Source organism: Colius striatus, chromosome 1 (genome assembly GCF_028858725.1).
Source record: "Colius striatus isolate bColStr4 chromosome 1, bColStr4.1.hap1, whole genome shotgun sequence".
NCBI lineage: Eukaryota > Metazoa > Chordata > Aves > Coliiformes > Coliidae > Colius > Colius striatus.
In genome coordinates this window covers 109029158-109052845 of record NC_084759.1, presented here as the reverse complement: position 1 = coordinate 109052845, position 23688 = coordinate 109029158, and the positions used below count along the sequence as shown (strand labels likewise).

Below are 23688 nucleotides of genomic sequence, written 5' to 3'. Positions count from 1 at the left end.
AGGCTGCCATCTTGAAGCAAACCAAAGGGGAAAGAGAGTGTCTGGGGTATGGCAGAAGCACAACAGGGTGACACTAGATCTCTCCCTTAGATTGAAGTCCCTTGGGAGGAAGAACAAGGGACTATTTCCCTCCTTCCCTCTCTCCACTGTCTGCATGCCCCACCCCATAACACAGCCATCGAGTCTTTATTAGCATACTGATTAAAGCCAAGGGCAATCCAGGCTCCAGAAGAACTTCTAATGCATTATCTCAGATGGTGTGTTAGAGCAGAAAGCGTGGCTGGAGTGGGAGTTGCTTCCTCCTATTTGATGTTTGCCCATGCCTCCTCTCCGAAGGGAGCTGCTGGGAGGAACAGTGTGTCCCTCCTCCCGTCTTGGAGCCAGACTCCAAGACACACCAAGACACACCAAGAACAAGTGTCACAGGAGGGCGCCTCGTGTCCTCCCCTGCCAACCAGAATGCCCTGGGTGACAGCCTGAGCCCACACAGCTGAGACTTCATCTCCTGCTCCTGCAAGGAGAGTAGAATTGGAAAGTGGTGTGTCTCTCCCTTTGCAAGGCTGGGAGCTAATGGCCCTGCCATGTCATCCTTGATGCTATGTGACTGCTTAGCCACCTGCATAGGAACTGCAGTTGCACATGGGAAGTCGAGGGAGATGATGTGCCTGTGGCTTGTCCAGGGCTGTGAAGTCTGTGGTGGATCTGGAGCCAGGCTGCTGGGGCAGAGCTTATTTCCCACTGATCCTTTGCAATCTGGTGCTTTCTTTCTTTTCAGCTTGTGCCCTGTGTTTGCTCCCCTAGCTATTGCGTGTCTGTGGGTTTTGTGTCACTGAGATGACTGATACGTGACAGCAGTAGAGTCTTGTTTAATTCACCCTTCTGGGAAGTGGTTTTCTCTGGAACTGGTCATCAGCTCATTACCCTGAGGTGCAAGTGATATCATTTCACTATGAAAAAACTCACCGAGTTTGGGCATAGCCTTCTTGGTAAGTTCGGTGCCTTAGACCACAGTGAATTAAAAAAGGGAATCTTTTAAAGGAGAGACTTGCTGAGGAAGGCAGTGGGAGGATCACAGAATCACAGAAACTTAAAGGATGGAAGGGACCTCGAAAGATTGTCTAGTCCAACTCCCCTGCCAGAGCAAGACCACTGAGAGTAGGTCACACAGGATCCAGGAGTAAAGCAGAGGGTGAAAAAAGAGAGTTGATTCTGTAGGTGAACATCTAAATGCCTTTGTCTTAAAGGTCCTGTGCTAGCAGAACCCAGGCAAGACTGGCCATGCCTGCAGTTGGGGAAGGACTTTCTGGTCCTCCCCAAACCAGGTGAGTTTCTTTTCTGTGTTAATGACCCACCTCTTCTCATCCTCCTCCTTTCCCCCCTCACAGTGACCAAGCTGCAGGTTAGCAAGTCGAAACGGAGCATCACTCTGGTGGAGAACCGGCCCATTCCTCTCAACTGCTCAGTGAAATCCCAGACCAGCCCTGACTCGCACTTTGCCGTGCTGTGGTACGTCCACAAGCCCTCTGACGCTGACGGCAAGCTCATCCTGAAGACCACCCACAGCTCGGCCTTCGAGTATGGCACCTACGCGGAGGAGGAAGGGCTGCGGGGCCGGCTGCAGTTCGAGCGCTCTGCGTCGGGGGGGCTCTTCAGCCTGACGGTGCAGCGGGCAGAGGTGCGGGACAGCGGCAGCTACTACTGCCACGTGGAGGAGTGGCTGCTCAGCCCCAACCACGCCTGGTACAAGCTGGCAGAGGAGGTGTCGGGGCGGACGGAGGTCACTGTCAAACAACCAGGTACCACTGGGCTCCTCTTTGGCGTCACCTCTTGTGTGCGGCTCCAGAGCTCGACAAGTTTCTCTGGAGAGACAGGGATCCTCTGCTCTTCTTTCTGCTATGGCCTTGTCACCACCCTTCTTGCATCCTTGTGTCTGCCACATCCCTGCAGAGAGAGGGACGTTTTTCCCCTTTGATATGACCCTCCTCCATTTAGGCTGGGCTGGCATGCATTTCAGTGTCTGCACATGAAGGTTGTCAGTCTCCCACAATCTAGAGGGCCGCTGTATGCAGCCAGGTTCTTTTTATCCTTAAGAGCATCATGTAGCAAGAGTGTTGACTAGTGACCTACACAGTTTTACACAGTTTGATTTTACTCTGTGCCTGTATCCTGGCAGGCATGGGAAGCCTCTTCTCTCCTCCCTCTGCACAGTGCATATGAGAGTAACAAGTCTAATGAGATGGGGAACCAGCTGCCAGTAAAGGAGAAGTCTATTCTGCTGGTGGTTTCTGTGTCAGTGGGCATCACTGGCAAAGGTGGGCTGATGGAGGAGCTAAAGATGGCCCCCACAAGCTGTCAACAGAGCCCTCATTTTGTGCAAAAGGGGAAGGCAGAAAGGCAGGCACCATCTCCTAGTGCAACCTGGAGCCTATATGTGCTGCCAAGGCAGAGCACCAGTATTTTATGAGGTAGTCTGCCTTGTCCCCATTTGCTCTGGGTGTCTGGAGCAGAGAGAATTTTATCTGTAGGATCAAATCCCTCAGGCCAGAGGGACAAACCTGGATAGCAAGGCTAGACTTAGGATGCTTAAGGCATTTTCTCTCTCTGGGTTTGGCTGGCTGGACACAAGTTCTGTGGATGGGGCTGCAAGAGAGATATTGAGTATGGCCCCCAGCACAGCTTTGCCTGGTCACACAGCGAGTGTGGCAGGCCAGAGCGTGCCCCCTGCTGCTCATCCCAGCTCCTTGCTTCTGCCTGCAAAGTCCTGAGGTGGCTGTGGAAAGGTCAGGGATGGGGGAGCTGTGATCTGTCCCCTATTTTGCATCACCCACCTCTCTCTGGGAAGTACAATGCCCATCACTTGCTGCAGTGGCCATGCCAGGGAAGTCCAGACTGCACCCCTGGAAAGAAGTAGGGCAGGAGTTAGTGTTCGACACGTCATTTCACATAAAAGAGCTGATTGCAGTCACTCCGCTGTGTATCAATGAAATTGTGGAGCAAAACCAGGGACATTCCCAAGGCAACAAAACACCATGTGTGACTTTGCCCTCATGCCACTTCTCGTTTTGCAGTGGTGCTTCCCTATAATCAGCTGTCCATTTTCCGTCCCACTTTTTTCCCACAGCGAGAGGGCTTTTACCGGTCAGGGGGGTGACCAGGCTACTGCCATGCCCCAGGAAGAGAATGAGAAAAGATGGAGGTGTCTGTCTCTTCATGAGGTGCCTGTGCGTTTAGGACCTTCCAGGTCCTTCCCTGTGCTGAATGGGATATTGGTGGTGCCTGGCCTGAGATTTCCATCGGACCCTGAAAAACACAAGTCCTGTTTTCTTTTTCTCCTCTACCCTACTCTCCCATCTTTTTTTTCCTCCCCTTCCTTATTTCTTTCGTCACACCCCAGGGTCGTGGCCACGTGGGAAGGGTTTGTCTGGGGACAAAGGCCCCTTACAGGCCTTGGCCACCTTACCTTTCTAATGGCCTTTTCCTACAGACAACCGCCTGCAGGTGAACCAGACCCACAAGAACATCACAGTGCTGGAGAACCAGTGGGTGACCCTGGAGTGCCTGGTGAGCAGCCGTACCAGCCCCTCATCGCAGCTGTCGGTCGAGTGGTATGTCTGGCGGCCGGGCCACCCGGAGAAGGAGGCGGTGGCGCGGCTGAGCCGTCAGAACACTCTGCGCTACAGCGAGATGGCAGCGCTGGGCGGCCTGCGTGGCCGCCTGCACCTGGAGAGCCCAGCCCCGGGCCTCTACCTGCTCTCCATCCAAAACGCCACCGTGTGGGACAGCGGCAGCTATGACTGCCGTGTGGAGGAGTGGCTCCTCGACCCCAGCGACCGCTGGTACAAGCGGGCAGAGGACCTCTCCGGACTCACCACCCTCACCGTTAAGCAGCCAGGTGAGAAGGAGGAGGAGGATGTCGTGCTGGTAGCTCTGAATGACACTCTGCCCTCTGGCACTCCCCATCCGGCTGCCCTGGAGAGGCAGGACCAGGACTGCTGTGCCACAGACCACGCTGAGGCATCCTTGTCTCTCTTCCTGGGCTCACCCTTGCTTTTCCAGAAGGGCTGTACAGCAAGTCCTGCAAACGTAGCTAGATGGGCTTGGGATTTTCTTTACCATTGCATCTGCAATTCTGTATGGGTTTTTACAACGCTTTTGGCAGGTTCAGTAGGATAAGCTTCTGGCTTTATTCACATTTTTATTGAGACTGAGAAGGTAAGGTGCTATCTATGGTTGCCAGGCACATACCCCAGGGGCAAGGTCATCACATGAAAAGAGGACAGCAGAGGAGGCCAAGACCCTCTCTACTGTCCAGGCAGTTTCTTACACTGCTGTGCCCCGTTCTGTGAATGAAGAAGCAGATTGGAGTGTGCAACTCCAAGAGTTCATCTATCAGTTGTGAAGAGGGCTCGGACTCCCAGATGGGGCAGTACTGCATTTTGGCCATATCCAGACACAGGGAGGCAGGCAGCAGGGTTCACTGCAGGTGCTTCTTGCTCTGTACAGGATCTAATGTGGAAAAGGTGCTACAGAAGTTCAAATCAGGGAAGAAACTGCAGTTTCAAAGGATTGGGAATGGAATGGAATGGAATGGAATGGAATGGAATGGAATGGAATGGAATGGAATGGAATAAGAAGGATGAAAAGAAGAAGAAGAAGAAGAAGAAGAAGAAGAAGAAGAAGAAGAAGAAGAAGAGTGTTTCAGTTGGAAGGGACCTACAGTAGCCATCCAGTCAAATTACCTGACCACTTCAGGGCTGACCAAAACCTAGAGCATATTATTAAGGGCATTGTCCAAATGCCTCTTAAACACTGACAGGGATGGGGCATCAACTACCTCTTGAGGAAGTCTGTTCAGTGTTTGACCACCCTCTTGATGAAGAAATCGTTCCTTATGCCCAGTCTGAACCTCCCCTGATGCAGCTGTGTACTGTTTTCACATGTCCTGTCACTGAATCCCAGGGAAAAGAGATCAGCACTTCCTTCTCCGCTTCCTCTCCTCAGGAAACTGTAGAGAGCATTGAGGTCACCGCTCAGCCTCTTTCTCTCCATACTACACAAGCTCAAAGTCCTTAACTTCTCCTCACAGGACATTCCTTCCAACCCTTTCACCAGCTTTGTTACCCTGCTCTGGAGACATTCAAGGACCTTCATGTCCTTCTTAAATTGTGAGGCCCAGAACTACACACAGTACTGCAGATAAGGCCACGTCAACACTGCATACAGCAGGATAATCACCTCTTCTGACTGTCTGGTTCTGTTGTGTGTGATGCATGCCAGGATGCAGCTTATCCTCTTGGCTGCCAGGGCACACAGCTGGCTCCTGTTGAGCTTGCCCTCAACCAGCACCTCTAAGTCTTCTTCTGCAGGGCTACTGTCCAGCCACTCCTCTCCCAGTTTATACTCATGGCTAGCATTATTCCATCCCAGGTGCAGAATCCAGCATTTGCACTTGTCAGATTTCATCCCGTTAGTCATTGCCCAGTGCTCCAATCTATCTGTATCCTTCTGCAAGGCCAGATTGTTGATAAATACATCAAATAGGACTGACGCTAGAATTGAGCCCTGAGGAACACCCCTGGCAGCTTGTTGCCAAGCAGATGTAGCCCCATTCACTACAGCCCTTTGATCTCTGCCCTTGAGCCAGTTCATCACCCAGAGCACCCTGCGTGAGCTGATCATCTCACAGCCAGACAACTTGTCCAGAAGGATGCTGTGAGGGACAGGATCAAAAGCCTCACTAAATCCAGAAAAAACCTACATCTAGTAGGCAAGTGACCTTATCATAAGAGGATACCATCTCAGTTCAACAGGACTTTCCCTTTGTGAACCCTGTGCTCGCTGTGTCTGAGGAGATTGCATTGTTCTCCACATGCCTTTCAGCAGTACCCTGTATAAATTTTTCCATCATTTTCCCAGAAACCAAGGTTAGACTAACAGGTCTGTGATGCCCTGGGTGTTCCCTCACTCCCTTTCTGTAAACTGGAACAACACTGGTAGCTTCCAGTCAGCCAGGGACCTCCTCAAGCTCCCAAGACCTTTGGTAGATGTAGAGTTCCTGCTCTAATATCTGCTAACTCCTTCTGTACTCTGGGATGAACCCCATCACACCCTATGGAGTTGTGAACATTCTGCCAGTACAGCTGTTCCTTTATGATTTCAGTCTCCACAAGTGGGAAGTCTCTGTTCCCACACTTATGGTCTTCCAGGGAATTGGACAACTCAAGGTCTATCCATATCATTGAAGAGAGGCTAAAAAAACCATTAAATGCCTCTGCTTTTTCTTCATCTCTATTAGGTGACCATCTTCAACAAGTATTGGCCCAATGTATTTTTTAGACTTCCTCTTGCTATTAACATACTTTAAAAAGCCTTTCTTGTTATCTAACCTAACAGTGGCCAGTTCAACTCTGAAATCTTGCTGCAAAGCCTGACCTTGCTTCCCAGACATCCAACCATTTGTTTTTCCTCTTGAGCTCCCTGTCCACTTGAGCTGGCCTTATGCCCAGCTTGCTTGACTTAGTGAAATTGCCCACTCCTGTGCTTCTAAAAGCTTGTTCTTAAAGCTCTTGTGGTGTCCCAAGCTCTCAAAAGCAGCTTCCCAGGGTACTCTGCCAAGTTTCATCTGTTTTAATGTCAGATAAGCTGCAAGGACAATTTATCTTGGAAAATACAGATTCCCTAGTTTTTGAGGCAAATGACTCGAGATTAAATGCCTGTCTTACAGGCTGTAGGTTAAGTAACAGTTGTGGTCCTCATTTGCTGGGTACTTTCCAGTGTGTAAAGCAATCACTGTACAAGTACTGCCGTGGTGCTTTATGCCTGCTCATTCCAGCAAGGTGTCAGCCTCGTAACTCTGCAACAGAGAGGGTAAGATTCTGGAAAGGTTTTAGTGGTCATTCCTGGCAGAGAAGATTTATATTGCAGAGGAGGAGCTCTCTCAGGGGACAGCACAGCTTGCTTGGGAAACTTTGCTGGCCAAGGTGGCTTGAGCAGAGACTGCCCCAGGCAATCCCTGTACCCTGCGTGCCCGCCTAGTTGTAAGCGCAGCTATTCATCCAGGCAGAGAATTACCAGCCCTGATGTAGCAGGGAGTAAACGGCAGGGGAAATCTTTGAGGCTCAGTTTGAATTGCGGAAGGATGTGGAGTGGGAAGGAGAGGGGGAGTTGGGAGACCACTAATCGAAGATATTTTTTTCTGAAAGGGCTTTGTTGTTGTTTGTTTTTCTTTCATAGCAGCCAGTACTTAACAAAATGACTAAAACTTGCATGTGACTCATGCCTCATTAGTGAGGATTTCCATCCTTCTCTTTCAGGACTATAATCATGAGCAAAGGGGAAAAAAAACCCCTCTTGTCACCTTCAGACAGCAGTTCTTCTCCTTCTGCTTAACTTGCTGAGGTGGGGAAGGTTTTGTGTTGATTTTAACAAACCTTTTCCTTCTCTTCCTCCTTTTTTTACCTCAGTCGTCTGAGAAATCTCAGGACCTAACTCATTCCTGTTTCTGGAGTGTTCCTGGGGAAGAGGTGAACTGAAAATTCTCATGTTGTCTATGGCCTGAAGAGCTCTGGCCTTAATATTTTCCTTATGAGACTGGTTAAAAAGTGTAGGACAGGTCCTGTAATGAGAAGCCCCGCTGGGCACAGAAGCCTTGTGGCTGATGAGAGCTGGAGGCCAGCAGCCCCCTCCTGCAGGGACATCCAGGGTCCGTGCAAGGGAGGGCTTGCCCAACTCTCTTCACTGGAAGAGAAAGTGCCTCTTTCTTCAGTGAGCTTGCCCTTCCTGCTCAGCTTTCTCATCGGAAAGCGCTCTTTAATCTTTAAATGAAAGCTTAGATCTGGACTGATTGTGATCCCTGGAGTATGTGTTCCCTGGCAAGATGACTAAACCAAATGTTAATTGCTCTTGAAGTCAGCCTTTAATCAACTCATCTTGGGTTCTCGCTGCTGTATCTCAGTTTGGTAAAAACATCTTTTTAGCCTTGCAGCAAGCACTAGTTAAAAAAAAAAATACAAACCATGAGAGAAGGAGACTTTTGGAAACATCCTTGCTGTGTGTGTGCTGAGGACATCTCCATGGAGAAACCTCCTACCTAAATAACTTCCAATATTGCTGGGAAAAAAATCCTCTCTTCTTCTGCCGTGCTGACTTTTCAAGTCCTTTGACTACTCTCAAAGAAAAAAGAAGCAGTGCTCTTTGCAGCATTAGCTGGGGAGCAGTGGTACCTTGATCCTTGGCGCACGCAGCAAACCTTGGTGTTTCCTGATGTGTTCCTGCAGTCCGGATGAGCCACAGCGGCTTTCTCCTCAGACACACGGCCGTTAGCTTGGGCAGGGTTCTGTGTGGGCAGGGCTTGTGGGAAGGGGAGGGTACTATGCCCCTGCAACTGAACACAGAGGTGCCTGTAGGACTTGGCAGGCTGCATCAAGCCTTTGGGGTTTGCTTGGATGGCACCTGGCAGTCAGAGCCGTGACAGTCGGTTTGCATTGGGGCAGGGTGGCTTTAAGAGTAGCATTCTGTGAAAGGTCTGGAAAACAAGTCTTATGAGGAGCAGCTGGGGGAACTGGGGTTGCTTAGTCTGGGCATGAGGAAGCTGTGGGGAGACATGATCACTCTCTACAACTACCTGAAAGGAGTTAGCAAAGTGGGGATCAGTCTTTTATCTCTAGTAAGAGGAAACGGGCTCAAGTTGTGCCAGGAGAGGTTTAGATTAGAGGTTAGGAGTAACTCCTTCACTGAGAGGGTTGCTAAATACCAGAACGTGCTGCCCAGGGAGGTAGCAGAGTCCTCATCCTTCGAGGTGCTTAAGAGATGCATAGCTGAGGTGCTGAGAGACATGGTTTAGAGGTGGGCTTGCCAGTGTCAGGTTAGTGGTTGAACTGGATTATCTTAAAGGTATTTTCTAATTGAAACAATTCTGTGATTCTGTGATTTTGCTCGGTGCTCACCTCTCCCCTTTTGTCATGTCAGATCCCACCTTGCAGGTGGACACGGCCACCGCTAACCTCACGGTGCAGGAGAAGGAGTCCTTCCTGCTAGACTGCAGCATCTTGTCCCGCTCCAGCCCGGAGTCCCACTTTGCGGTGACATGGTACAACGTGCGGGCCAAAGAAGCAGGCAGCCACGCAGAGGCAGAAGAGGAGGACGAAGGAGAGGAAGAGGAGCGGGAGGCAGTGCTGAGCGTGGGCCCCGATGCCATCTTCAGCCCGGAGGCGAGTCGCTGGGAGGGCCGGCTGCGCTTCCAGAGGCTCTCGGCTGTGCTCTTCCGGCTGACGGTGCTGCAGGCGGGCAGCGCCGACACCGGTAACTACTCTTGCCGTGTGGAGGAGTGGCTGGCAGACCCCAGCGGGCGCTGGTACCGGCTGGCGGAGGAGGAGTCAGGGACGGTTGCTGTACACGTGCAGGACACAGGTGAGAAGAGGCGGCAGCCCTCATGAGGACATGGCCCTGACGTCCTCTGTGTCTTTGGTTTGGCCAAGACCAAAAGGCCAAGGAGTGAGTGAGACTAGGTCTCATCTGCACCGGGGCAAGTCTCTGGTGCCGGTGCCTTTCCAGTCAGCTCGATGGCTCGGAGCCCAGCTCTTGCTTGGACTTCAGCACCCCCATTGCACTTATCTCTGTGCTGGGGCTGCCCACCCCCACAACACTGCCCACCTATCTCAAGTCAGTGCGGGGGCAGTGACATTGCCCCCCTCTGAGGTTTAACCCTTCCCTTTGGGAAACACCTGTCAGTTGTCTTAGCACAGGCTGTGGCACAAGGTTCTCCTCCCAGAAACTCTTGACGTTTCTGATAGTTCAGAGGCTCCAAAGGTAACTGATGTCATGAGAGTTTTGTGGGCCCTTAAGCAAGGTACTCTGGGTTGCTGCCCCTGTGTACCACCACTGAAGGAAACTAGGCTTTGCGAGGCTCCCAGCTTTATAAGACATCAGAAAATCCACGCCAGGGAGCACTCTCTAGCACTCATGAAACTCCTGGGGGTAATAAAGCCAAAATATGCCCTGCAATAGCTTTTTTTCTGGTGCTCTGTTTACCAGTGTTGGTATTTTTCACAGACCTTTGCTTCCTGCATTGACACGGATTAATGAGCATCTGTTTTTTTTACGTTTCTGAGGAAGTTTGTGGGCCACACATTGCAGAAGCTGTGAAATGTGACCGTCCTGTGTCTCTTTCCAGGCTCCACCCTGCAGTCTGTCATCTGCTCCAACGATGCCCTCTTCTACTTCGTGTTCTTTTACCCTTTCCCCATCTTTGGCATCTTGATCATCACCATCCTCCTGGTGCGGTTCAAGAGCCGAAATTCCAGCAAGAACTCAGAGGGCAAGAACGGGGTCCCCTTGCTGTGGATCAAAGAGCCTCACCTCAACTACTCCCCGACTTGCCTTGAACCTCCGGTCCTCAGCATCCACCCAGGAACCATAGACTAAGGAGGCAGTGACTCCCCGGGGGGACACGCAGAGAGAGAGAGAAGCAGAGAGGCACCAGGAGCCCTAAGGAACAGTGGGGTTTGTTGTTCTTGTTTCATTTCTTCCAGTGTCTGTGCTCTGTCACAGCAGCTGAGCTCTGACAAGGAGGTCCGAGGCATCCCATGGCTCCTCTGGGAATGCATCCCCTCATCTCGACAGAGGGAGGGACCCTGCACTTGCTGTACATAGCTGGTGTTCCTCTCGGATTAGTTTCACTCCCATCAGTTGCTGTGTACTTTGGGACGTTACCTTGTTTTGTTGGCATTTCTTTTTCGGTCACTCCAAGAACTGTAAGGCTTCCCCTTCCCTCCACATAGCGAGGAGATCCCAAGGGGTTTTTGGTCTTGGGACAATCTCTTTGGAAGTAAATGTACATGTTTTCCAAAACAGACTGTGGTTTTCCTCCTCAGACTTGGTGCCACAGTGAAGAAGGTCTTTTTCCGAGGTGTGCTGAGCTATCTCCTCCCCCTTCCAAAAGGGATAAAGCCAGGCCCACCTCCTGAGGGATTATCTGGGCTATCAGGAGGTCCATTTCAAAGACTGTCTGTAGCCTCAGCATCTTCTTGCCTCCATTGTACTGTTCTCCCCAGGAGGGGCAATTCACCTTTCGGGAGCGCTCCCTGGTCTTGGAGAGACAGAATGTTCAGCGTGCTTGCAGTCAGGACAAAAGTGATTTAGTTTGTCTTCAAGAACTGAACGGGGGAATGGAAGGAGGATGCCTGAAAGCCCTGACTTTCTTGGTAGCAAAGAGGGTCCTCATACAGTCCAGCTTACCAGAGCCATGCTTCTCCCTGGTGTCCATGCTGCCACCTCTGACGAAGTGGGTCCCCTCTGTGCCCCAGTCACCTGAGGAGGCTGGATCCAGTCTCTGCAGACTTCAACATGACCAAAGTAATGACTCTAGAAAGTGGGAAGAGGCGAGCTCCACCGTCAGGTTCACATCCCCTGAATGGTCCAAGCCAAGGAGCCCAGTCGCAGCCACGCCACACAGCAGGGACATGCCGTTAACTCCTGTGTCATGAGTTTCCCTGTGGCTTGCATTACTTCCCTGTGTGAGCTGGGGTGAGGCATGGAGCCTGCGCTGCATCTGCGCCCTAGGGGCTTCCCTGTGGGCCATCAGAAATCTTCCCCCCGTCTGTCTGTCTGTGTGTGTGTGTGTGTGTGCACATGTGCATGCACGTGTGCATCTGCCGGTTTTCCTTCTTGGGGCTTTAGGATGAGAAACTGTTTCTCCATAGGCTCCCCCTCCTGGCAAAGTCACCTGCTCTTGTCATAGGCTGTGGCAGGAAATGCTGTTCTTTCTGTGAAAGATGTGGCTGTCGCCAACCAAACCAGGGCTCTCGCTGTGTGGAGCACCGGAGCTCCCATAGCGCCTGATGCCAAGTACCCCTGCCCTGTCCCGTGGAGGAAACCGTCTCCTCCCTCAAACGCCCAAAGCGGTACGTCTGGCAGAAGAAAATGTTTGCCAAAAACAGCCTTTTGTGTCTTCCTTGATGTCTTCCTGGCAAACCCGGCCATTTATTTTTTGCAGCATGGCTGAAGCCAAACCGGGGGCAAATGGGCACAGCTGCAAGACACTCCTCCCCTGGCCTCACGTGAGAGAGGTGCTGTACTCACAGCCGTTGTCCTCTTCAAGAGGGTTGGACTGTTCTTTGTGAGGAGAAGGGGACCTCAGCAGATGCTCTGTAGCACTAGTTGATTAGACTAACTGGATGGTTGGATGTCTCAGAGAGGGTGAAGCCTTGGGTAGGAGATCTGCACCATGCATCCCATCTCCCACCTGGGAGTGGACTCACATGGCTGTGGACCATCTCCTGTACCCGGGCACTCAGAGTCAGCCAGCTATGCTCCTCCACCAGGGCACTGGTTTCTCCTTCTGCTGGGAAGCCCTTATTTCGCTCATCCCTCTGCAAAGTCTGCCTCCTCAAGACATAACTGCTTGCTGGCCCCAGCATATGCATAATATCACGCTCCTATATATGTATCTATGTATCACACACCCACACACTTGTCTTCCCTTTCTGAATAAGGCGTCTGCAACAAGAGGAGTGGGACGAGAAGTGAATGGAAATGAAGAACCGAGGCACTAACAGCAGCAGCTGCAGGCAGCGGGTATTGTTTCATAAATGTAGTCCCTCCTGTACATACTGCTCCTGGGCAAGAACTGCAGCTCATTTCAGCTTTAAAGGAAAAAAAAAAAGAGAAAACTGAGTCACTGGGAGCCGTTCCTTCCTGGGAGAACACTGCACTGTGTCTGAGCCACGCCGCTCCTCGCCAGCCTGCCTGCCCCAGCGCAGCGCTGTCCCGTGGCCCTCTCCTCCCGGACGAACCGGGTCCCTTGCCAGCCCAATGGGTCCTGCACCAAGCCCAGGCTCTCCCGGGAAGCAGCTCCCACGGTGGCCCCTGAATGTACCTTTGCCAGTGACATTTCTCCGTAGCTCTGGCAGTGGATTGCCCAGTCTCGAAACTTGTGTTTTTATAAGGCAGACTCTTCCTGTAACGAGTTTTAACACCAAGCTTTTCAAACCACTCTCTCTGCTGAAACTTTAAGGAACCCGAGAAGAAAGAGAGATTCCCTGTCCATGCATGATGTGGAAAAATGTTTGGGATTTTTTTTTAAAAAAAGCAAACAACAAAACCTTTGTACTATGTTGCACTAAAACATGTTTTATACAACACACCTGAGAGCTGTAGTAAACTGTGTTGAAATTGTGGTTCCTATTGCTGCCGGTTTTTGTCAGAGACTTGGGCTTTCGTTACGCCTTTACGCGTGCTCCCTGCATAAAGGTGTGCTGAACTCCTAAGCCTGCCCTCCCCTCTTATAGGCAGCCTCTCCCTCCCACCATCTCTACTCCCTGTTACACCAGCTCTTCTCTCACCCCAGTAATTCATCTCCTCTCTTGCAGGCTGGAGCTTGCAAACACCTTGCACCCTCTGGCTCTTCATTCTTCTCCCTCCCATCCCTTAATTCATCCCGTAATAGAATATGACATTTAACAGAGGTGTGTCAGGTCTGTTTATTGAATGGGATACACTGTCTTTGAAATTGCTTTGAAAACAGTAAGTACTTCACTGTGTCATAGTCTGGAGTTAAAGAAAAAGCATTCTTGGTTAACAGAATTATTCATAGCAAATGTTAAACAAACCATCTTCAGTAGCCTTGATGTAAGCAGAAGACTATAGCTCACTACAGAGTTGCTTAGGTCAATGTAAAATGCAACTTGCTAATTCTCATCGCTCAATATTACCTTGAACAAGGGTTTGGTCAGTAGTTTTGAATGGCCACACTACACCAGCTAGGGTGTAGCCTGACACATTACCTGTACAGTAAAAGTGCTGTGAAATTGTGCTAAATGCACAGCCAGTGTAGCTGTAAGGGTGGGTTTGATTTTTACCCACATTCATTTAAAACAAAAAACATCCTCTGCTAAAGTAATTGTATGACAAAACTCTGTTGCCTCCAGACACAAGTGGCTGTGTGCCCCACACACTCCCCCCAGCAGACTGTCCTGGGCTGCACCATAGGCTCTGCGCAAAGATTCTTTAGCCCTACACATACATGGTGCTATACAGCACATGGTATCCCTGGCACCCGCCTTTGACAGTACCAAGTGGCAAGCCTGGGCTAGAGAGTTTGCCAGGAGGCATCTCTGCCAGCCCAAGTAGGCCTCCCTGCAGTCAGGTGTGCATCCCTGACCCTCGCTGGCATGTTCATATAGGCAGGACCCTGGTTTGGGGGAGCCCGAGCAGGTTTTGCTGCCTGTCCTGCTGGAGCATCACTAGCAATGCTGCAGTGGGTGCTCCTGCTCGCCTCAAGGGCCAGGTGACGTGCAGCCACCACACAGCAGATGTCTCACAGCTTGACAGCTCAAGGGACCACTGTGTGCTATCCTCAAACCCCCTTGTAAGTGCTTCCCCCACCCGCAAGCCCCAAACTGCTAGCTCCAAAACAGCCTCCCCGCAGAAGCCCAACACACACAAGCAGGAGAAGGGGGCCTGGCCCACGCTTACATGCTTTACTGCAAGACAAGTTTTTAAAGGGCTCCCCTGGGGCACCCTTCAACCCCCTCCCCTGCTAGGCGATGTGGTACAGGCCCTTGGCCACCCGCTCCAGGCGGTCCCTGTACTCGAGGTGGGCGTACAGTGAGGCATGGACGCCACGGAAGCCATGCTGGGCCCCCCACCAGCAGGCTGCAATGGTGGCAGTGGAGTCGCTGTCGCCGCCATGGAAGAAGGCACGGTGAGCCAGCTCTGCCCAGGAGTCCCCCGCGCCCAGCACCGCGTCGTACGCGATCATGGGCGCGTCGTGCCCACTGCTGCCCCCCCAGCCATCATAGCTGAGGGAGGTGTAGAACGAGTCTCTCTCTTCCACGCCATAGCTTGGGGGGAAGGTGGGCAGTGAGACGCCATCCACTATGCCTCTCTCCACCAGGTATTTTTCCCACTGCTCTTCAAAGTAGTGCCTGCAGAACAGGGACAGGATGGAGGCGCTGTGAGAGATGGCCTGCAGGGGAAACCCAGACCCAAGCTCCGCACCAGCTGCAAACGTGCCATGTCCAGAGCCTGGAGCGGTGGCTCAGCGACATGGCAGGTGGCCCCTGGTTGTCAAACTAGGGATATGATTTACAGTAAGAGGCACAAGGACAGGTTTCAGTGAGCTAGATTTCCCCTCCCTCCAGCCACATGGGAGAAGGCAACCCAGCACCTGCTGCTGTCATGCTGCACGGAATTTAAAGGCTCAGAGCGAGAACTGAGTCATCCTCCCAAATTCAGACTACCTCTGCTTCTGCATGTGCCCCTGCGCACAGAGCCGCACTGAATCTGCAGCCAGATTTGGTTAGCACTTTCAAGCTGAGCTCAGGCCTAAGCCTACTGCTGTTCCCCGATCCTGCTTCCCATCTTTCATCAGATTGCTTGAGATGACAAGTCTGGCTACCTCATTCAGGATCCAAAAAATGTCTCAACTGTGTGACCCAAACACAGTCTGACACCTTCTTTTATTTTTCTGTGATGTTAGAGGTATTTTTTCCCCTGGGAGGCTTCGGAGATTTTCTGAATCGATTTGATTCCACAGCAGATGTGTGTTGCTCTAGGAGTTTACCATTGTGGGATTACCAAAGCCCAGAGCTCGCCCTCTCGTACGTGAGGTTGATTTTCATAGAGTCATAGAATAGTAGGGGCTGGAAGTGACCTTTAAAGATCATCCAGTCCAACCTCCCTGCTCAAGCAGATCCACCTAGATCAGGTCGCACAGGAACACATCCAGGAGAGTCTTGAAGACCTTCAAGGAAGGAGATTCCACACTCTCCCTGCGCAGCCTGTGCCAGGGCTTCATCATCCTCACAGTGAAACAGTTTTTTCTCATGTTTAAATGGAACTTTTTGTATTCCAGTTTCATCCCATTACCCCTTGTCCTGTTGCTAGATAACCATAGAAAAAAGGGATGTCCCAACCTCCTGACACCCACCATTTATATACTTATAAATATTAACGAGATCCCCCCTCAGTCTCCTCTTTGCTAGACTAAACAGCCCCAGTTCCCGCAGCCTTTCCTCCAAGGAAGATGTATATTTTCCTTGTACCAAAAGCCTGTGCCAGGAGCGCAGCTCACCATTGCCCCATGTTCTCCTCCACGAAGAAGCCGGCGTCTCGCACGTAGGCCTTTGCCCGCGGCAGCACCTCCATCAGGCCCTTTCCCCAGGCCGGGGCAGGCACACCGTTCAGCGCATAGGCTGTGAAGAGGGCCGAGGCCAGAGACCCCAGGTAGCCAGTGGGATGGTGGTGGGTCATCCGGCCACTCTCAATGCTGACCTGCACCAGGGTGTCCAGCTCAGCAGGCCGGGAGAAACGCAGCCCGATGCACATGGAGCGCATGGCGGCCCCACAGCCTCCAGCCCGTGGGCTGAATGGCATCCTCCAGCCCTCCGGCCGCCCCGGATCCAGCTTCCGCGCATTCTTCATGCACATCACACCTGGACAGGAACAGCAGGGACCGAGGAAGAAGATAAAGAAACAGAAACATGCAGCAGTAGGAGACAGGGCCACGGCAGCCTGGGGACCGAGGGAAGACAGGCAAGGTAGTGGGGAAGGAAGCATGACTCTAAGGGATTCGACCTTCCCTTTAAAAACAGCACTTGTCTGCTCACATATGTGTCCTGCCTTAAGTTGCCAGTGCATCCAAGCAGACCTGGTAATTCCTGTCTGTGAAAGTAAATGTCATGGCAGGAAGAAATACTCCATTGACGATTGATTTTCATTGTTTGTATTTACAGTTCATGTTAGTTATTTAGTACTTTACCTATAAGACCTATATATTATATATAAGGTATATTATGTACACATATATCTAGGTAGATAGCTATAAATAGAAAGGTTTAGAGGATCTTTAACCCAAGGCAAGCCTAAACACCTTTGCTTTTCTAGTTGCTTTGCCTCCTTACAGGACCTTATAAAGACAGAGACCCCGCAGGCTCCCCAGGAACCTTTCCCATTGCCTCACTGATAGGATGTGTGTTCCAGATCTCCCCTGCTGCAGTTTCAGTTTGTCAGAAAGCCATGACCGTAGCACCTCCTCTCCACAGCATGGTCTGCACAGCTGGCTTTACTGTACTCCAATAAGCTGAAGAACAACTGCACTAGGTGAGACGAAAGGTTTGTCTAGCACACCAGCTCAGTGGACCTTGCCACCATGAACTGGTCTCCTCAGCCTGCACCCACATACACATTCCAACTCCTTTAACATCCCATGGTAACCAGAGCCACGATTTTGTTACGCAAAGCCTTTCCTTTTGTTTTAAACTGCCACTTGACCATTTCCTAAATTCCCCTCAAGACTGTATATACTTTGTCCTTCTTCCTCAGTTTTCTCCTGCTTCGAGCTGACTCCTCAGTCCAGTTTTGCTTCTCTTCTATTGTGAAGCCACACCGTAAGTCCTCCTTGCCTTCCTCGACCTCTTTCATAGTTCTACTATTTACTTAAGACACTATTCTGCATCTTCCAGCACCACTTCTTCAGAAACTCACTCGTTAGCCCACCACATTCATAGGATAAAGCACACATCCAAATTTCAGAGCCCAGCCAGCTTCTCTAGGCAAGACTGTGAAATACATTTTGAGAGCTAAGCCCAAATGCACATGTGCAAGGAAGAGAAAACAGGTTTGAAAACATTATCTTTGATTCTCTCCTATTTTGCTATTTTCTCCTAGTCTTCTAGGAGAAATCTAGAGCCCTATCTGAAATACTTCTTTTCCAGCAGAAAGGTAAACAAAGGACAGGTTTCAAGCAGCTTCATTGGACAACACATTAAACGCAGAAGTGGACTTGAAGGACTAGAGTCTTCTAACCACAGCGTGCCCAGCACTCTCTCAGACACACAGGGTAACAGCAGCAGTTGACATGCCCACACATGTAAAATTTGACCTTTGCTCCTACACTTTGCTGCCTAACGGGGACAGGTAGCTGGATAAACTGGCAGGTGTTCCATTACTTTTAAAGTCAGGCTAAATAGGACAGAGTAGCAAGGAAAAAGCTTGGTCAAGCAACTTCACTTAACTCTGCAATTCAATTACCCCCTGGTGCAATTCTATCACCACAATGTGGGACCTTGCTAATCGCATCAGGTTCTGCAACGAGTACTCTGCAGAGCTCTTCGCTTCCGCACTCCTGTGCACACTCTTGGCAGAAGGATTTGGTGTCAAATCACCGACTTTACCTGCACGTGGCATTTAGCAGCACCCTTGTAGCTGAAACACCTCCATGCCCAAACATAGCTTTTAACATTGGCTTCTGGACATGTGCTAAAAATAATGACTGGCTGCTCTCAGGAATAAGATCACAGAGCATTTGGTGTGGGTACCTCCGGGCTCTGCCAAACTCAACCTCTAACTGAGCTGCCTGGGAGTTTGTTCCTGTTGGGATGTCTCAAACTGGGAATGTGTTCAGGCCTCTAAAGTTGCTTTTCATGTAGTTTATTAACTCAGTGCTGGCTGCTATGTATCAGAATTGCCCAGAGGGATATCAGTACAATTTCCAAATTTATGATAAACGGAAAATGGAGGCATTTTTTTTCATAAATCTAACTGTACTAAGCATTGCACTTAATGACCTATAACAAGACATTTAAAAGAACCTGCCAAACAAAGCCACGTTTTTAGAACAATGTGCCAACTAATGTTCTTGGTACAAAAGACCTTCTGCCAGGAAGACAAAGGGGAAGGGAGAGAGGACCGAATCAAAATCTGCATAACCAAAGCAAAAAACGAACTCAGTCCTCCTGCCAGGGACTGAGTTGCTTGAGTTCATGCATTAACTGCAGTCAAAAGAAAATGAGGAAGATGGCAAAGGTTAATCTGTAAGGAATGACTGCTTATTTTGCAACAAAAATTTACTTGCAGCTTTAAACCTGTCTGTATTACTTTAGGAGATGACTACTGATAACTTGCAAATGAAAAAAAAACCTATGTGTAAAACCAAACCAGTATACAACAGCTGAGACCCTTGTGATTTATGAAGTGTTGCAAGTACTATCCCCGTGTGTTTAAACAGTTAAAACATTTGAATGCTGATTTAGAAAGGCTAAGCTAAAATCACCTCATCAGGCCTTCTGTCAAAAACAGGTTTACAAAACAAATTGCTCCAGGAGTCTTTGAATCAGGAAATTCTGTTTTAGAAATCCACCAAATCCTGGTTAGGAAACCTTTATACGAACAATAAGAAACCACAAAGTAACCTGAGGAGGGTATTGGTCTAAGGAAAGAAGAAATGGCAGGTAAAAAAAAAAAAAGTGGTGTGTGAACTCAAAGCCGATCTGAAAAAGTTTCAAATACAACTGGAACAAGCATCTATTCATATCATACAGGCTCTTCATGAGCACAGACAATAACAGTTGTTAGGGATCTGTCAACAGACGTGAGAAAGTGAGGTAAAACAACCACGTAGCTGTAAATAAGTCCACATGGAGAGGACTTGGACCAAAAGTTACAGGCAACAGTTCTGAAGTAAAAAAGCTTCCTCGAGAGCTGTGGAGGCAGGTGTAGCTGCATCATGAAAAAAAGAAATGTAGCCATGCTTCCACCACTTGATTCATTGGTTTCCTTGGCAGCAAAGAACAATGAATTTGCCATGCAGCACATGGCAAAGAGCAATAATGGATGTAGAGATGAACTTGTCATTGAATGAAGACAGAGAGTTCTCTCCTGGGGCTACATACGTGAGGGGCCCTGCCCTTTGATGACTCATAACATTGTGGGAATCCCTTTGTTACTGCCAGTTTTGATTTTCAGATCTGGAGTCCTTTGTGTGGGTGAGCAATGTGACTTTCCCCCACTGTTCTGGGGCAATCTCTTCTTTGTCAGGTAAAAGTTGCAGCAGCAACTTTCCACTCTAAGCCTTAAGGGCTGCAATTCCCCAGTGAGAAATTACTTTGGCCAGAAGAGCATCAACTCAGGTTGTGTTCTCAGTTAAAATCCATTTACTCTGAACTGACAAAAGAAGTTACTGATGTGCAACTTTTATCTTTAAGATTTATCAATATGGCATGGAGCCTCCAGACTGCAGACAGCTTTTCAGGATATGCATTAGGTATTCTCTTCAGTAGCATGCCAGTGGGCATTAGAAGCTGAAGTGTCAGGATTTAAGCTCTCAGAGACAAGCACCTTTCCTGAGGCTGCAGCAGGAGCATTCCAGAATGCTGTCGCCTCATAAGCATTCCCAATGGACTTCCATTTTTTCCACCTTACTTTCCCCACTTCTCCATAAATTATACAAGGTTCTGTCCACTAAAGGACTTGCCATTTCTTTGTTTAGCTCGATAACCTGACCTTTCTTCGTCACTCCGATTAGTACTCATTGCAAATCTACTTAAAAATCCCTCACTTCCAAATGAGAACTACTTTTGGGCACATTGCAGCTTGGTTACAAAAGGACTGCAGCTGGTGTGTTACTATCCTAAGCTATTAATTACAAACATTTAAATGTTAGGTTCTTCTCTTTTTCATCTCAGGTTTTAGTCACTGAGCTTAGATAGCTTACATAGTGTCCCTCAGAGAGCAGTGCAAGGTTTAGCCTTTTCCATGTTTAATGTCAAGCCAGAAAACATCTTTGATGTATTCTGGCCACTCCATATAATCACATCCAGCCAATTTCTTTTTCATGTATAAACTTTGCATAGGACTGATGAATTTGAGTGTTTCCTGGATACTTCACACTGCCTGCACTAGTCATATTAGAGATCCAGCCTCGGGAGCACCTATTTAAGTTTAATCTAAAGCATCCAGAAGAAGCTGGGCCAGGAGCACAGAGGCAGACAAGTTCCTTGGGGAAGAGTTGGGGCAGCAGGCCTGGGTGAACTAGGAACCATGGGAATACATTGCACATGGCTTGGCTACCGCAGCCCATTAAGGAACCCTTCCTCAGCAGTGCCACACGCTGCCAGTCCCCCCACCTGTGACCCAAACTCAGCACCACTATGGCTACGCAGTAAAAAGACAGATGATGGAAGTACATGGTTCAGAAAAGACAAGTGTGGCCTGACCACCCTGGCACAGAAAGCAGGAATGCACAGCTAGCCAAAAGCAGACCTTGAGTTTAATAAACTTAATTATGCCAAGCAAGGATCTTTGTCCCTTTAAATGTATTTTATGTGTAATTGATTGCATTTATTTCAACAAATTGTATATTAATTCTCTGTTTAAATGTGTTGCTTTAACACACCATCTCAGCAGGCACATCATACATGGCTGAATTTGTATTTTCCATCCATTGAGTGTAGGAAAAAAACATCCCCAGTGCAAAAGCTAGCATCCTTCTGAGTTCACAGCCAGTCCTCAAACACGCCTCAAACATGAGAATGTTTTGTACACGTGGGCAAAACAAACTCTTTTTCATCTAGTCAAGAGAAGCCCAAACCACTTTCAGCTTGCCTTACTCCTTATTCTCTTTAGTTCACCCTGAAACAAGTACTGAGTGTGGAAAACTTTTGCCTTTTCAAGAAATACAGTTTAAATGCTATAAGCAGCCAAAAGCAGAGCCAGGGCAGGCCTCAGCTCCAAGCTGCAGGAAAGGGAGAGACGTTAGTGAGAGGAAAGCCCTGTCCAGACATCATTATGGAGGGGTTACCTGGAGCTCTGCCTTCCATGTCATTCATACACTCCTTGTAGTTCTTTGCAAGCAGGGAATAGAGATCCTCTAAACTCGGGTTTTTCCCGGCAGCTACTAGGGCTTCGGCTGTGGCCAAGTGCATCACTGTATCATCGCTGACTTTCCAACCTTGGATGCTGAAGTTGCCGAGTCCCCCCATCTCCGCCAGCTCCTTGTGGATAGCTGGGCCACTCTGCAGGAACTCCCATCGCCCGTTGTGATAGCCCAGCGTGTCACCAACTGCGCTTAACACCATTGATGCCACATAGTTCTCCATTGCCTTAGGACACATTTTTTGCCCCAGGACTGCTTCAATGCAGAAAACACTGAAAAATAAAATAAATTTAAAAAAAAAATAAAAGAAGTGGGAGATTGAAAATAAAATCTTTCCCAGTTCTCTGCAAGCCTTTACTGCCTAGCTCTAGCAGGCCAGATACCCAGCCAAGCACCCCTGGCTCCCTCAGAGGATATATTTCTTCAAAGCACATGTTTCCCTGTAGACTTCTGGCCACCTGCACCCACCAGTGAGTAAATGGGTGGGTGCCTGGCAGCTTCCAAGCAGCCCAGCCCTGGCCAGGGGCTGCTGCACCAGCACAAGGCTGGGAGGAAGCTGCATGTCGTAAGCAGAGAAATGTGTGTGGGTTATGTGACCATGCTCACCACTTCCAATTCTCTGTGCGGCTCACACCAGGAGCAATGGCAGATCTGCTCCCACCAGCTGTCATACCCTGGGGATAACGGGAGGCTGAGCTTGTCCGATTTAGCAGGGCTTGGTGATAAGGCACAGGGGCCCTGGACAAGGCTTGGCTCTTTTCTACCTGGCTCCAACAGCAGGTGGTCGGAGAGGCAGAGCTCGCTGCCCCCGCGGGTACTTTCAGCGATACCATCCCACCTCCTTCTCCGAAAAAGCCCACGCTCCTCACGGCGATGCCCTTTTTATTTGGAAGAAATGGCAGCGGGGCCGAACGAGGCCGAGCCCGAGGATCCGCGCCGCCGGGTGAGGCCTCTCCCCGGCCCCAGCGGGTACTTACACAGCCAGGCCTGCGAGCAGCAGCCGCCGGGACCTGCCGAGCCCCGGGAGCGACCCGCGGCTGCCCGGAGACATAGGGCTCCGCAAGCCGCTGCTACCGATGCCTTATCTGAGCCGCTCCTCCCGGCCCTCCCCTGCGCGGCTTCCCGGGGGCCAGCGGGCCAGGTCCTTCCTCGCCAGCCGCCGCCGCGCTCGGGGTACGGCTGGCGGAGGTGGTCGGCGCGTCACCGGCCGGGTAGCGCCTCTCCCCCGCCCGCTGCCGCCACTTCGCGGCCGCCCCGGCGGAGGGTTTGGTCCCCCGGCCGCAGGGCCGGGAGCTCGGGAAAGAGACTGTGTTTTCTTTCGTTTTCGGGGTTGTCTCTCTCTTGGCGGTCTGAGAGGCACAACAGTCAACTCGGAAAAGAAGCAGCCACATGAAGCCACCGCATTGAGATGAACTGTTTTATTTAATAAACAGTAAAAATGAAAGGCGCTACTAGCATTTCCCCGGCCTTTTCTATCGAAACTGCTCACTGGTTGCATGAAGCTGCCCCCCTCCTCCTGGCCCAGCCCCAGCCCTTGCCAGGGGCAGCTGTCTCCTGCGTGGGAGCAGGGCCGGTCTGAAGGCCCTGAAGGGGGGAGTCTTTCCCCTGCCTTGGTTTTTTTCCTCCTCCTTTTTCAGCGTTCATTCTCTGCAGCCTGAGCAAAGCCTCACAGCCTTTACAGGGAGTCTCTGCCTATGCACCCATGTTTCGGAGCAATATTCTTGCCACAGCTCCCAGCGTAGCCCAGCTCAGACCCCCTTGTGACCCCCAGCCTCTTTCTTCCAAACTGGTGCTAGACTTTGCTGTGTGCAGTGGTGCTGCTTTATGTTGCCTCTTGAGGCACCTGGTGATCCCGTTGCCTTGTTTTATCCTTTAATCTTAATGATGTTGATGGTTGGGCGGCTGAGGGCACTTAGCAAATGGGCAAGGAAGGAACAGCAGCAGGAAGCAGGGGCATGAAACAAGGTTGAGCATGACTGGGGTTGCATTTTGCAGAAGCCCAATCTTTTTACCAACCAGTCTTTTTACCACTTGAC

The 23688-nt window shown here is 50.2% G+C and overlaps 2 protein-coding genes across 3 annotated transcripts in view; one reads left to right on the top strand and one right to left on the bottom strand.

The window, feature by feature from the left end:
• The window catches only part of IGSF3 (immunoglobulin superfamily member 3), a 101149-nt gene extending 87974 nt beyond the window's left edge, over positions 1-13175 (top strand). For both annotated transcript variants that reach the window (XM_062002845.1, XM_062002836.1), the window contains 4 exons: positions 1386-1796; positions 3485-3892; positions 8968-9408; positions 10172-13175. In XM_062002845.1, the coding sequence (XP_061858829.1) occupies positions 1386-1796; positions 3485-3892; positions 8968-9408; positions 10172-10422 (1511 nt within the window). In that variant the 3' untranslated portion in view covers positions 10423-13175. The remainder of the gene's footprint in view (positions 1-1385; positions 1797-3484; positions 3893-8967; positions 9409-10171) is intronic.
• A 1139-nt stretch (positions 13176-14314) lies between these two features.
• ADPRH (ADP-ribosylarginine hydrolase) lies at positions 14315-22840 on the bottom strand. Its single transcript, XM_061988677.1, has 4 exons — positions 22630-22840; positions 21578-21924; positions 16073-16433; positions 14315-14924 (listed from the first exon to the last, which is right to left on the bottom strand). Exons 1-4 carry the CDS (start codon positions 22701-22703, stop codon positions 14537-14539), a joined length of 1170 nt encoding a protein of 389 aa, XP_061844661.1. The 5' UTR covers positions 22704-22840; the 3' UTR covers positions 14315-14536.
• Between the last annotated feature and the right edge of the window lie 848 nt (positions 22841-23688).